At 49.2% G+C, this 14,068-nt stretch overlaps 1 protein-coding gene across 8 annotated transcripts in view; it reads right to left on the bottom strand.

Moving 5' to 3' along the window:
* DOCK10 (dedicator of cytokinesis 10) overlaps positions 1-14,068 on the bottom strand; it is a 1,791,775-nt gene that overhangs the window by 901,715 nt on the left and 875,992 nt on the right. For all 8 annotated transcript variants that reach the window (XM_085634396.1, XM_085634392.1, XM_085634394.1 and 5 more), the window contains exon 8: positions 3,985-4,168. In XM_085634396.1, coding sequence (XP_085490522.1) covers positions 3,985-4,168 — 184 coding nt within the window. The remainder of the gene's footprint in view (positions 1-3,984; positions 4,169-14,068) is intronic.

Below are 14,068 nucleotides of genomic sequence, written 5' to 3'. Positions count from 1 at the left end.
CAAATGAGCATAATAATGGCCATAAAAAGATCTGAAGTGGACAGCCCCTCTTTTTCAGCATCCCTGAACCTTCACAAGATGGGCCTTCAAACAAAGAAACCCTGGCACTCACAGTATTTCAGACTAAATTAATGACAGTAATCTGTCAACCTATCCCACAGAAAAAGGGACATTCCTCGTGACACAGGAAACACGGAAAGTGTATTCATCTAAACAATCATTGATTTATTTAATAATGACAATGTATCAAATTTAGTACAAAACGTTGCAAGGACTAGAACATTTCAGTCTTATCAACACAATCATAAAATCTCTTCAATGATGTGAATAGTAGTGCAGTTCTTGTGAAAAACATGAGAAACAGTCAACGCGCATTTCGTCACCACCGTGACTTTCTCAATGCTCGATATCGTACAAATTGTACGGAGAAGTGAGACGGCTCAGAGGACGTAGGTCAAAGGATGTGCCTTGTTAACTTGCTTTACAATCCCATATTGGGCTTCTCTGGGAGACCACTGGGGCCAGGTACCTTTCCTTCTTTGAACTGACTTATTGTAGTCATCACCACCTCAGATATTTCCATTCCTGAGGAATCACTGGTTTCTGGTCCAACATGGCCATTGAACGTTTCTAAAAATCCCTCAAGATCAACTATGTTTCCTGTCCTGTAACTCTGGATCTATATAGAGACTAATAGTATGTTGCAAAAGTCTGTGTAATTTTATAGTGAAACTGTGTTTGCTAGCTTACTCCTTCACGAATAACCAGTATTTCTCTCTTCAGCTCTTCAGACATCATTCAACCTCTGGAGACAGATCAGTCAAATATTGTTTTTTCATCTCAAAGATATCTGCCCAAAGATATCTGCCCAGAGATAATTAATCTTTGCTTTTTGGATTTCCTCTTTCCTGCCACTTTGGACACGGCTTCACCTCTTATTGCAGTATGGAAGGCTTCCCATAACATCACTACAATACATATGACCAAACATTTTCTTCAAAATAATGGTCCAGGGTCTCTGCTAGAAAGGATATTGTCTCCTTTTCTCAAAGCTCCGGAGCATCCAATCTCCCAGCCTAAAATCTGCAAATATGCCTAGAGGTAAGCACAGTCACAAACGGAGGGGTATGAGATCATCTAGTCATGTATGTTGTGTAGCTAAACATGCAGAAGCAAAAGAATAATCCAGTTTTAAAAATGATCCATGTGTGCCTGTAATGAAGTAGTACCGCCTTCTCCCAGTATGTGTCCCTCTCAAGGTGTCAACTAAAACTATTACCCTATCAAAACTTGCCAACTTTGACTGCTTGAGTTGCCTTCCACTGAAGTTAGTGCATCTTTCATGAGACTCATTCATAACTAGATTAAAAAGCCCCTAATGGATCAATAGCAATGGGGGGTTGCGGCAGGAAAGCACTTACTGTTCAGAACATGGCTACCTGCACCCCAAGATGGAGGTATGTTGCAACTAAAGGTGCCATCTCAAAATTCTACATGCATATAACAGTTACATGGCATGCCTGTGGGTTTGTTTGTGTATTTTTCAGTGCAAAGGGGGTGGATTTCCAAAATGAGAATGTCAATCTCCATGAATCAAAGGAGAGGCAAGCATGAACCAATGACCAATTGCGAGAATTTTCCTCTGCCAATAACAGGACCAGGCTCTGGAACCAATAGAAGCCCTAGCAAAAAAGCTCAAATCAGCTATGCTCTGTTCACCTCCTCGCACAAACTCTCTCTTCCCATCCACCCATTCTCTCTCTCTTTTTCTCCTCTTTCTCACCTCCCTCTCTGGCCACTTTCTCCCTACCTTATCTTACCCCTCCCTCTCTTTCTCTCTCTCCTGAAGACTGCTTGTGCCTGCTAAAATTAACCTCGGGGAGCTGTGGAAAATGACAGAGGCACCAAGAGCACAGTTGAAATGCATGGTGGAATAAAAAGGCTCCCTGGCCCTGACCAATGAAATTACATTTCATGCTCACCAAAAGTGTTTCTTACTACAAACAGCACAAGGTCTGGCCTGTGATAAGCCAGTTTCTGTATTATCACATCCACCTGAAGAGACTACATGAATTTCCTACACAATTACAGGGACTATGCTGAACAATGCTTCTAATTCTGTTAATGCCCAGAATGTCAGCATTCTACCTACAATCTTAGTAAATTTTTCTGCCAAACCTTGGGGCCTTACTTTTTCAGGACTTTCCCTATCTGCCATTGTGTTGGTATTGTCGACTTTTAAATTCACCCTTCGTGCTTGTGCACCCGCACAAGTAATGCTTCTAATAGAATTCTTGTTCTTGATTATGGCCCTTGGCTGCTCTCTCGCCCTGTGTGTTTCAAATGCTACTGTTAGTCAGTTTGCAGCTGGAAACCATAGGACGTGGAGGCAAGCCAGTGGGCTCCAGTTTTTTGCCAATAAACTTGTTTTAAGGAACTCACTGCTTCCGTGATATCCTTTGTCATTACCCCCTCATAGGTCCTCCTCGTCCCAGTCCTTACAAAGTGATTTAATCCTGCCTCCATTTGTAAGTACTGGGAGGAGGACCTCGATCGGGGTAATGAAGATCAATCAATCAATCATAGCATTTGTAAAGCGCACTACTTACCCGTGAGTGTCTCAAGGCGCTGGGGGGTGGGGAATGCCGCTTCTGCTCGGAAAGCCAGGTCTTGAGGAGTCTTCTGAAGGATAGCAGGTCTTGGATCTGCCTTAGGTGGATGGGGAGGGTGTTCCAGGTCTTGGCGGTGAGGTGGGAGAACGATCTGCTGCCGGAGGTCGCTCTTCGGATGCAGGGGACTGTGGCGAGGGCGAGGTTGGCGGAGCGGAGTTGGCGGGTGGGGTTGTAGAAGCTGAGACGGCTGTTGAGGTATGCTGGTCCGGTGTTGTGGAGTGCCTTGTGTGCGTGGGTGAGGAGCTTGAAGGCTATCCTTTTGTTGACAGGGAGCCAGTGCAGGTCTCTTAGGTGGGGTGTGATGTGGCTGTAGCTAGGGATGTCGAGGATTAGGCGTGCAGAGGCGTTCTGGATGCGTTGAAGCAGTTTCAGGAGTTTGGCTGAGGCGCATGCGTAGAGGGCGTTTCCGTAGTCCTACCTGCTGCTGACGAGGGCCTGGGTGACCGTTCTTCTTATTTCGGTGGGGATCTACTTGTAGATCTTGCGGAGCATGCGGAGGGTGTTGAAGCAGGAGGAAGAGATGGCGTTGACCTGCTTGGTCATGGAGAGGGTGGAGTCGAGGATGACCCCTAGGTTGCGTGTGTAGTCGGTGGGTGTTGGAGCTGTTCCCAGTGTGGTCGGCCACCAGGAGTCATTCCAGGCCAAAGGGGTGGATCCGAGGATGAGGACCTCCTTCCTGTCCGAGTTCAGCTTCAGTCGGCTGTTCCTCATCCATTCGGCGACGGCCTTCATTCCTTCGTGGAGGTTGGTTTTGGCAGTATGGGGGTCCCTGGTGAGGGAGAGGATCAGCTGGGTGTCATCAGCATAGGAGATGATGTTGAGGTCGTGCAGTCGGGCGACGTGGGCGAGCGGTGCCATGTACCACTAAGTAATAAAACATTACCTTCGCATTCATACAGGGCTATTTCGCCTGCACAAATAGTTTGTGCTACAGTGTATTATTATTATTTTTTTTTTTAATGTAATCTGAAAATATACATAAAAACAATACTTTCCGTACAGCCCCATCCACCACATGATTAGGGGGTAAAGCCCACTCTGCATGGTGCTGGTGCTTTGTGTCCATGCAATGTGCATCACAACATGGGCAGTACAAAGCTTCTGACCCCTACGTGCTACCAAGGGACCCTGGAGTCACACAAACTGGAGCAGACAGACAAAGGACGCCAGTTCTCCACGGTATTCATTCACTGAAACTGGTTTTTTTTCTGCACAGTACATTTTTTGAATTGATATTTTGATTCAGCAGACGCAAGCTACACCCCACCCAGAAATCAGAACCCAACAGGCACAGCACTTCACTGACCCGTACCAATTTTAAGATCTGTAAGGTCTGTGCTTTTCCGGTCCTGGATATTTCCCTCTGGAGTGATTTGCAGGATTTTGTTGAGCGTAGAAATCCAGTCATCCATATCCTGCTCGTTTTCTGCTGCCAGCACAAAGTACGTCAGGTCATTCGTTTTCAACTCGAAGGCATGCTTTCTGAGCTTGCTGTTCTGTCATACAGGAAATAAAAGCCACATGAAAGACGGTTATTAAGTCGAGCGTGTACTTGACAATAGCACGCGAGCGTTCAAACAGCACGACCGTAGGGCTTCTGAGGAAAACCCTTTTCAAAATGGTCGTCAGAAGAGACAAGCATAGTATTTTAAGAGATTATGGAGTCTGGGCAGGCCTCAATTCAAGACTAACAATCGTAGTAATTGGACAAGCAAAACGGTGTGAACTTTGGACCTTATTAAAATGATTAGCTTAAAAAACAGGCGCACGCTGTTTTTTTTCCGTCTCCTCATATCATTCACCCGTAAAAAGTAAACAAATGGCCATCCTGCGTTATTCTGCCTTATTCAGTGTCGACAACTAATTGGTTTTTTTTTAAAACATATAAACGCAAAGAGAAATTGTTATATCCACAAAGGCAGATAGGTGTCTTTCTACTGCGGCTGAGTAAAGCGAGCAAACAACATTGGGAGAATACATTCGACCTCTTTTCCTTATCTAACTCATATATACACTCATTTTAATAAATAATACAATAGTATTTGGCCCATCGTGTGTACTTACGTTTGAGGGTACTGTTCATAAAAAGAACTAGAAGTTGCTCTGCTTCTGTTTTTCAATGTAAACTCTAATGTTTGATTGATCAATCAACCAATGATAAGTTTATTTCAGATTAATAGATGAAATCATACAAATTAACTCACACAGAAGGAGTCCCCGTGTCCTGTAATGACAGCCTTAACATTTCTTCTGATGCTGCTCCAGGCCATTAAGAGAGCTCGCTCAAGCAGGACTGATCTCGGAGCGAAGTGACTGACAGGAGATAGAGCCTGCTGGCCAATTACAAACCCCAGGAGGAGCGTTGCTCCACTGAGCAGGTCAAAAAGGAAAAAATATAACAATAAGGACTCATTGGTTTTCTAACCCCGTCCAGGCGGCGAGCGCTCCCTCCCCGCTCCCCCCTGTTTGTTGCCATCTCTGCGCGCTTTCCCTTAAGTACCACGTGACCACTTCTTGGTGCCTGAAAAGGTCGCAGTTTTATTTTACAACAAACATTTTTGTAACATGCAATCTGCATATTTCAAATTTCAACATTCATGGTCTTACTATAGTCCTTCAACGACCATGTTTCACTTTTATCTATTGTTCATTATTTTCTCTATTCCCATTCTGGACCCAGCCGCCCCAATTGCCTGGGAGAGGAGGGAGGGGCCCCAATCCCTGTGTTTCGATTCGCGGGTCTAGGCTTCAACTTGCTACCGATTAGGAGGGTGTCCCTTTCTGGGCATGCCCGGGCTGCAAGTGCCGTCCCGCTCGTCCTGTATCTTTTCGGGGCCCTCCCTTCTCCCAGGGGTCTCTGCCGTTTGGCATCCCAAGGACCTTACTTGAGCATCTACTCTATTTTCTTGCGGCTGGGTCCTTGTCATCTTCTCCGTCTGTACCCCTGCCGTAAGGCATCCCCGGGGTCCTGCAGGAGTGTCATCTCTGTTCTTTCTCTGGCGGCACGCCGCCCAACGGCTCCCCCAGTGCCCCTGGCGTGAGGCATCCAAGGACGCTGTGTGAGCCTTTCATCTATCTCCTAGTACTTTCGTTCTCTACTAGGTTCCTCGTGTCAGCTCCGCTACCCTTCCGCCCCTACGGCTGCGACGCCCGTATCCATAGGTGTGGGTGGGTGGGCTTTTCTTCTTCTTCTTATGCGGCGAGGGGGAGCCTTGAAATTGAATTTTCCTGGGCCGTTGGCCCCTTTTAACCTCCCCCTTGCCTACCTCTCTCGCCCCCTGATTGGGGGGGGGAGCTTCCATTGTTTCTGGGCCTATCATGCCCTCCCCGGCCTAGCCGGGTTTTCTTAATTGCGGGGGCGTGGCGTGGAGGGGTCCCGCCGCCGGCCGGCGTTCCACCCTAGGCCTCTATCGGGTCCGGCTTCGCCTTCCCCGGCCTGGGTCCTAACCCCGTCCAGGCGGCGAGCGCTCCCTCCCCGCTCCCCCCTGTTTGTTGCCATCTCTGCGCGCTTTCCCTTAAGTACCACGTGACCACTTCTTGGTGCCTGAAAAGGTCGCAGTTTTATTTTACAACAAACATTTTTGTAACATGCAATCTGCATATTTCAAATTTCAACATTCATGGTCTTACTATAGTCCTTCAACGACCATGTTTCACTTTTATCTATTGTTCATTATTTTCTCTATTCCCATTCTGGACCCAGCCGCCCCAATTGCCTGGGAGAGGAGGGAGGGGCCCCAATCCCTGTGTTTCGATTCGCGGGTCTAGGCTTCAACTTGCTACCGATTAGGAGGGTGTCCCTTTCTGGGCATGCCCGGGCTGCAAGTGCCGTCCCGCTCGTCCTGTATCTTTTCGGGGCCCTCCCTTCTCCCAGGGGTCTCTGCCGTTTGGCATCCCAAGGACCTTACTTGAGCATCTACTCTATTTTCTTGCGGCTGGGTCCTTGTCATCTTCTCCGTCTGTACCCCTGCCGTAAGGCATCCCCGGGGTCCTGCAGGAGTGTCATCTCTGTTCTTTCTCTGGCGGCACGCCGCCCAACGGCTCCCCCAGTGCCCCTGGCGTGAGGCATCCAAGGACGCTGTGTGAGCCTTTCATCTATCTCCTAGTACTTTCGTTCTCTACTAGGTTCCTCGTGTCAGCTCCGCCACGCTCCCTACGGTTTCTCGATCGGAGGGAGCTCCCCCCTTTGCTCGGCCTACCCTCGCTACCTACTCGTCACCTCCTAGCTTGAATATGCCCACGATGTGCCGCCTGAACTTGCCTCTTCCGTCCTCGTGCGGTCTGCCCTGACTACTACCAGTTTTATGCACCCGTGCTGCTTGACATCCACCCCTGGGCCTTGTAAGCTTTGTCCCCGGTGGTGTTCAGCTCTCTTCAGGATTTCTTCTTTTTTTTTTTTTTTTTTTTTTTTTTTTGCTTTGCCCCCTCTAACTACGCTTGCTGCGTGGCGCAGGTATACTGGGCTAAATTTTCGTAATTGACATTGAGGAAATTGGGGGGGTGGGGGGGGGGGGCTCTCCCCTAGCTGAAAACACGGATTCCCCGGGGCCTGGTCTTGACCAACGCCCTGACCACGGGTGGCTTTTGCACTGCCCTGTCCGGGTTGTGCTCTTACCGAAAATTATAATATGCCACATGACAACAACACTTGGATTGTCCTACACCCTCGGGGACACATCTCTATCATTTCGTTTATGCCCCAATATTGCTGGTACCACCGCCCGCTATGCGTCTTTTTTTTTTTTTGCTCAGTTTTTTCTTTCCAAAATGTCTTTTAACTTTAGGGACCTGCAACTCACAGGTCTTCGTTTAGTATAGGAAGTGCAGCTGTACCTCACTGGATGCTATACCTCTGGTTTGTTCTAGCTGGGGAAGGTATCTCCATAGCTAAATCTCCCTGTGTACTCCACGTAATTGAGTTTCTCGCTGTAATATGGTGATGCAGGGTGAGACTTTTCTGAGTGGTACTTTGTAAGGTATTGGGACTTGTGTGGTGAACCACTGCAGCAATTCACTACTATTACTGCAAATACTCTCGGTGATTCCCCTCCACTGGTCACCGTTGGGCCCTGTTTTGACCCCAAACGAAACCTTTTCTTGGGTGCTGCCTGAAATATTAACCCACCCGTAACACAACACTTCTCTGCCCCGTGTCTAAGCTGGACTCCTCTAAAAGCCAATGCATAGCTCCGTCTGTGACTTTCCGAGCTTGCCTACCCCTCGCCGCCCCTCGTGTGTGGGAAAGGCAAGCACAACCAGTAGGCTTGTTTGAAATCAGTGATTTTTTTATTTATTTATTTTTTTTTTTTTACAACCTGGGTTCTGCTGTTGGCTTTTTGAAGTGGGGAAAATTCGTCTGGTGAGCGTTGTTAACACCAGGTCTACGTATCTGGCTCGCCGCCTAGCAACTACATTGCCAGGTTTGTAAAGTGCCATACTCTGCTCCCGCCAGGAAGAACGTTTATTACCGTTCCCTGAAAATAGCTGGAGCACGGGAATGGCAGCCGGGCTTTTTGTCCTAATCTACATTGCAACACAGGCGCCCCCAAGCCGATTCAGCACCCGGTGCTGAATCACGGTGAGTTCAGGGGCTAAACAAATTACACACCCTGGAGCATGCCCTGCCGGTATGAAAGGGCCTTTCTGCGCCCTGCCCTGGGGAGCTGCCCTCGGAGGGCTTTCACAGGCCTGCAATAGCTGCCAGACAATATCTTTAATTTAATTTATGCTTAATGTACCGTGAACCTTAGCACTGACAAATATTTGCACGCTAAGGACATCATGCACTTTACTGTGTTAACTAAGTACGAATTGTAACCAGCGCCTGGTCTCTATTGATTATAGATCTCGATGCAACTTTGCACACACAGCCCCGCTACTTGCTCTTAAGGATAGCACAATAATATATGTGCCTCATCCGAGTATACAGGCTTTGATTAACAAAACAGTCCGCCTAATGCTTTCCTGGCTGCCCCGCCTTTGGCCTCAAGTCACCCTCGCACATGGAACTATTCTCGGCACACTCCTGTATCTGCCTTCTGCAGGTTCAAGACCACCCGCTGCAAATTCTGCCCTTTAAGAAGTGAACCAGGCCAGTGTTCAGGCTAATTTTAAGCCCATAACTCATTAGCCGCATTTTAAAAGCTTTTTCCTTTCTTACTTAATAGTGTTTTTTTTTTTTTTTTTTTTTTACTCTTGAACTGCCATAATGGTAAGGTGTCACAATATGTACTTTTTTAATGAAAATGTGTAATTAGATGGACGTTTGTAATGGTTTTAATTAACTGTACAATAAAATGTACTTCCTTACTTATCATTACTGCCTTTGTTGAAATGATCGCTGCTGTTTCTGTCCTCATCATCTTTCTCTGCCCTTGAGGGCAGGTGATTCCGTGAGAAGGAGCCATATGAAATTACATGATATATGGCCGGGATAGGGAAAGGCACATGTGGCAATGTTTTGCAGCCTACCCCAGTCATGCATGGCTTTGCAATAATTCCAGCAGATCCCCTTGGGCATGCGCGCATGTCTTGTGCATGCAGTCAGAGTTGAACATTGAGAGCACACTGGCTGTCTATCAGCTCAGCTGCCCCTTATTCTGTAAAATAATGGGGTTTGTGACTCCCTGTGTAAGAGGAAGGCATGCCCCCAAATGACGAAAAGCACGCATGCCTTTTGCACACGAGGCACAGCCTTTGTAACATTGACCCTGCCATACCATGTCTGTGGTGAATGTAGCTAGTGTACATAGGGTGAGCAATTTTGTCGTATGTCAGGTCTGTGGTGGGCATAGGAGGTGGACACGTGGTGGACAATGGTGGGCAGTGACTCATGCCTTTGGGGAAAGGTCTGTGCCACAAGAAGCGCCATGGGGGAGGTTGGTAATTGAAACAATGAAAGTGCCTTCCTGTGGTTCAAAGATTCAAACTGTCATTAGATGTCACCGCTGCATCTCCGCTCGACGTCGGTGAAACAGAACAGCAGAAACAAGGTCCGTTCGAGGGAAGGATGAGCAGGGGACCGGAAGTGGTTAAGGACCGTGCCAGGAAATGTCAAAGGTGTTTATTAGCCTGGGACTATGGTGTATGCCCCACCCTTGTCCCTGACACTTGCCCCACTGCACAAGGGAACCTTAAGGATCAGGCTCAACGAGGCCGCCCAGTGCTCTAAGTCGAAACAATAGTCCTGGATTCATTTTCAGTGCTGTCACATGAGAGGTTATTGGGAAAATCCAGCCATTCTGGGAAAGACTTGGGCGAAGTTGGTGCAGGCGGTTACTATACCTGCTGCAAAGGCGTGTCCCGCGTATATTATCGACTGCCTATGATGTAGCCCGACCAGCAGACTACTGTACCCCAAAACAGCCATCTTTCGTTACTTGGGTTTATAATTTAAATCTCCTATCTAGCATAAGGAGCTCTTAACTTCCATCCCGGGACTGCCTATATACCGCCAACCTATACAATCGTTTAGAACCTTCATTATAATAGTGATGAGCTCATAGCTTTCCTCCTGGAACTGCCTATATACCGCCCTTCCTTACTGCCACAAAAAAGGGGTTACTGTGGCTGGCCTTGACCCTGTTTTACCAGATTGCTTTGGCCGTACCCTAGCTTTGCGCAGCCCCGCTCCTTACCTCTTTCGCTTAACTTCACTTCCGGGCTCGTTAAGGGGGCACCGCCGCCCGCACCAGTCTTCTGCCTTTTCGGGGGCACCGCCGCCCGCACCGACCCCCGCGTGGTTCGTGTCCTGCCGCGATTTTTCGCCAGTCGCTTGCTCGAGGTTTGCCAACTGCCCCGTGCTGGGTGTATGTGAGCCCGCTGCCATTTGCTCCTGGTGCCTCCGGGTGGCGGTGCCGGCATTCTGCCCAGCTTCGATCCGGCTCCTCGCTAAGGTCGTTGCTCCTGCTGCTCCGGACACCACCGTGTTGGCCCCAAGTGCCCGTAAGGTCGGCTTCCCCGGCCTTACTTCCTGCCTTCCATGCGATGGCGTGGCCTTCCTTTCCGTCTTCCCTCCTGACCGTTGTCCCTTTCATTATTCCGCCCTTATGACGGAGGTCTTGAGGTCCTGCTGCCGTGCATACGGAGGCTCGGATTCAGAGCGGAGCGGCACTGCGCGGGAACCAGAACTAGCGCCCTCTTGGAGCCACGCGTCAGCCTCCGCGATTTCCTGCAAGGCCCCCTGGACACCCCGCTTGCATCAGCTGCGAAGCCCGATGTCCCTGCCTCTTCTGCTCGGATCATGCTGGCCGGTGTGGAGGCTCCTGAAACCGCTGCTTCCATTCTTTTGCCGCTATACACTTCCCGTCGCCAGTTCGTGCTCGCGCCCGGCTTCCCCCGCCGCTCTGCAGTCCCCCTCGCGTGAGAGCGGGGCCCCATCGGCCGGAAAGTCGCCTGGAGCCTGCCGGAGTCCTTTGTTCTGCTGGCGTTTGGCGCGAAAGCTCGATGATCTCCGCAGGTACGTCCGGTCCACTTTTCTTCTTCTTCTTATGCGGCGAGGGGGAGCCTTGAAATGGAATTTTCCTGGGCCGTTGGCCCCTTTTAACCTCCCCCTTGCCTACCTCTCTCGCCCCCTGATTGGGGGGGGGAGCTTCCATTGTTTCTGGGCCTATCATGCCCTCCCCGGCCTAGCCGGGTTTTCTTAATTGCGGGGGCGTGGCGTGGAGGGGTCCCGCCGCCGGCCGGCGTTCCACCCTAGGCCTCTATCGGGTCCGGCTTCGCCTTCCCCGGCCTGGGTCCTGTCCTTGCTCAGTGGGGTAGGGGCGGGGCTGCTCTGCTCGCAGGGCAGGAGAGGAGTGGTTTACCCACTCCTACGTGTGCATGAAACTTTGGCCGGCTGTCTCGAGCCGGACAAACTGTGAGGCGCACTTCGCATGTTCTGTTCTCCACCCAGGCTGCATTACAGCCTGGGTAGAGAACATGCACAGGCTCCCATTCCCTGGCTGAGTACCGAACCACGGCGCTCAGACCAATCACACCACTGCATTGCAGCGTTGTGATTGGCTATGGGGAGTCTGGTAGCCGGGTGCTTCCTGCTTCCTGCCCTGGAGTCCTGGAAGTGGGCAAATAAGACCGAGAGGTGACGGCAGTGGTGTCGGTACACAGGTAAGTGTTTAATTAAAAATGTTCATTCCCTCCTACTTCCCACCCACGACCCGCTCTCCTATTGCCATTAAATACCAGCTGCCACTGATAAACCCTTTATTTTATACATTTAAGAGGGACTCACATCTCTTTTTTTCAACTTAATTTCTCCAAAACTACTAAACAGGTTTACACCAAATTACAAAAAGCCTACTTTCTGAGTAACAATGTATCCTTCAGCCAAATTTATAATAATTCTGTTCATCCATTTTTTCTGTATCGTCATCTAATTATCACTATGAATATTGCATGGGGAAACTGTGTTTCGTCAAACAGCACCAAAGTTATAAGCAAAACAAAAATGCTCTTCTTATGAAAAGTCTGAGATAATTATAACTACACAGCACTGACTGCCACTGGGTAACTTGTATATATATGAGAAAGGCAGTTGCTGAACACAGTTGCGTGTACTTTTGAACCCAATACATTTGGGATAATCCTCTCCGGTGAGCGCTAGTTATCTCCTGCTCGAGAGTGCAAGGGCAAGGGTGACAATTTGGAGATTATATACATTACCTACTGGTGGTTGCCAGTAGGTAGTTATAGTTAGGACCTAGTTTCCATAGGAAAAGCCTTTTTATGATTAGCCAATAACTTTGGCGCCATTTGATGAATCTTCAGGAAATGTTCTTAACTAATGGGGCAGTCACGTTAGCTGCAGTCTTGAAATGTTCTGAGTGATCCGTCAAGAGGGGGCCAAGAAAAAAGAGGGGGGTCCCAAAACGTTTTCTTCTCTATTTTAATTTCCATAGGAAACTTTTGACGTGGCTACAGCCCGAACTGCTGAACGGAATTACACTAAATGTGTCAAAAAAGTAGCTCTTGGTCCAGAAAGCACTCTTTTTGTTAACTGGTATAAATCCGTTCAGTAGTACCTGAGACATTTAAAGATTTCTCAGATATACAACTGTGGCCTCGGTGGATCAGTGAACCCTCCCGATCTCGTTCCTGAGATCTGATTGGCTGCCAACACTTCAAACCAGGAAGTGTTGGCAGCCATCTTGTGGCTCAGTTGAACCCACCTCCCAAGGGCTCTACTTTATTGTAATGCATGGGGGGCTCCAGCCACCCCACACAGACCCAGGGACGGCCACCTCCCCAGGGCTATTTTAAAAAAGGCAGGGGGGCCACGCAGTCCCCCTCCTGGAGTCGTAAATGGCCCTGCTGACTGCCACCCCCAGGGCCGGCCCCAGCAATGTCCTGGGGTGCCCAGCGCCAAGACATTGCAGTTTGCTATGGGATGGTGGGAGCCCTGCTCCTGCCATCCCATAGCAAACAAGTGCTCTGGTTTGAACAAGCAAGAGCATTTTGCTCTCGCTTGTTCAAAGTGGAGCACTTTGTTTTTTACAACCAGGGAGCTGCATCTTAGCAACTCCCTGAGGGTAAAAGGCAGTGGCGGCTTGCATAGGGTGTGCTGCGGGGCGGTGGGCGGGGGAGGGTTAGGGTGGGGGTAGTAAACTCAGACATACGACAGAACGGAGGAAAGTAATTATTACTTCCCTCTGTTCCAACATATGTCCGAATTTACTACCCCCCAACCTGCCCCTCCCCCACCCCGCCAACCACCCCGCAGCACGCCCTATGCGAGCAGCCACTGGTAAAAAGCAATGCTGGCTCCCGCAGGAGGCATCCCTCGTGGTCCTCAAAGAGATGACCTTGCTCCGGGGGATGGGGTCCCAGGACGGAAAATGGCCCGGGAGGGGGGCCACTCTGCCCCCTTTGTATTTGTATTTTTGTATTTAATGAGTTTTATATAGCGCTGGCTAGACCCGTAGGTATCAGAGCGCTTTACATTCGGTTACACAATGTTACAGAAAATGATAACAATTACACATTACGTCAAAAAATAAGCAACACATTGAAAGAGGGAAGAAAGGAGAGAGAAGTAGGGAGGAGGGGGGAAGGGGCAATAGTGAGGGGGAAGATGAGGGAAAAGATGGCAGGAGAGACGAAGGGACGTCTGCCCAAAGACTGACTGGGTAGGTGACGACCGAGGAAGGAGTCCACAGCCCGTCTCCCCTTTAGCTAAGCAAGGTAGCTCCATCGGGCATTAGTCAAATATCTAGATCTCAAACTGACGAGGGAGAGTTCACGTAAGAAAGTCCTTTGGATAAACAGGGTGAGAACTGTGAGCAAGGATGAGTGAGGGCAGAGGTCAATAGCTGGAAAGAAGAGAAGGGAAGAGTGGTGGGGGGTAGGGTGAAGGGGGAGGAGGGAGATAAGGTCAAGGAGAGACGCAGGAGAGTTTGCCT

Source organism: Triturus cristatus, chromosome 11, assembly GCF_964204655.1.
Source record: "Triturus cristatus chromosome 11, aTriCri1.1, whole genome shotgun sequence".
Taxonomy (NCBI): Eukaryota; Metazoa; Chordata; class Amphibia; order Caudata; family Salamandridae; genus Triturus; species Triturus cristatus.
Note: the sequence above shows the minus strand (reverse complement) of the source record. Positions and strands in the feature narration are given on the sequence as shown.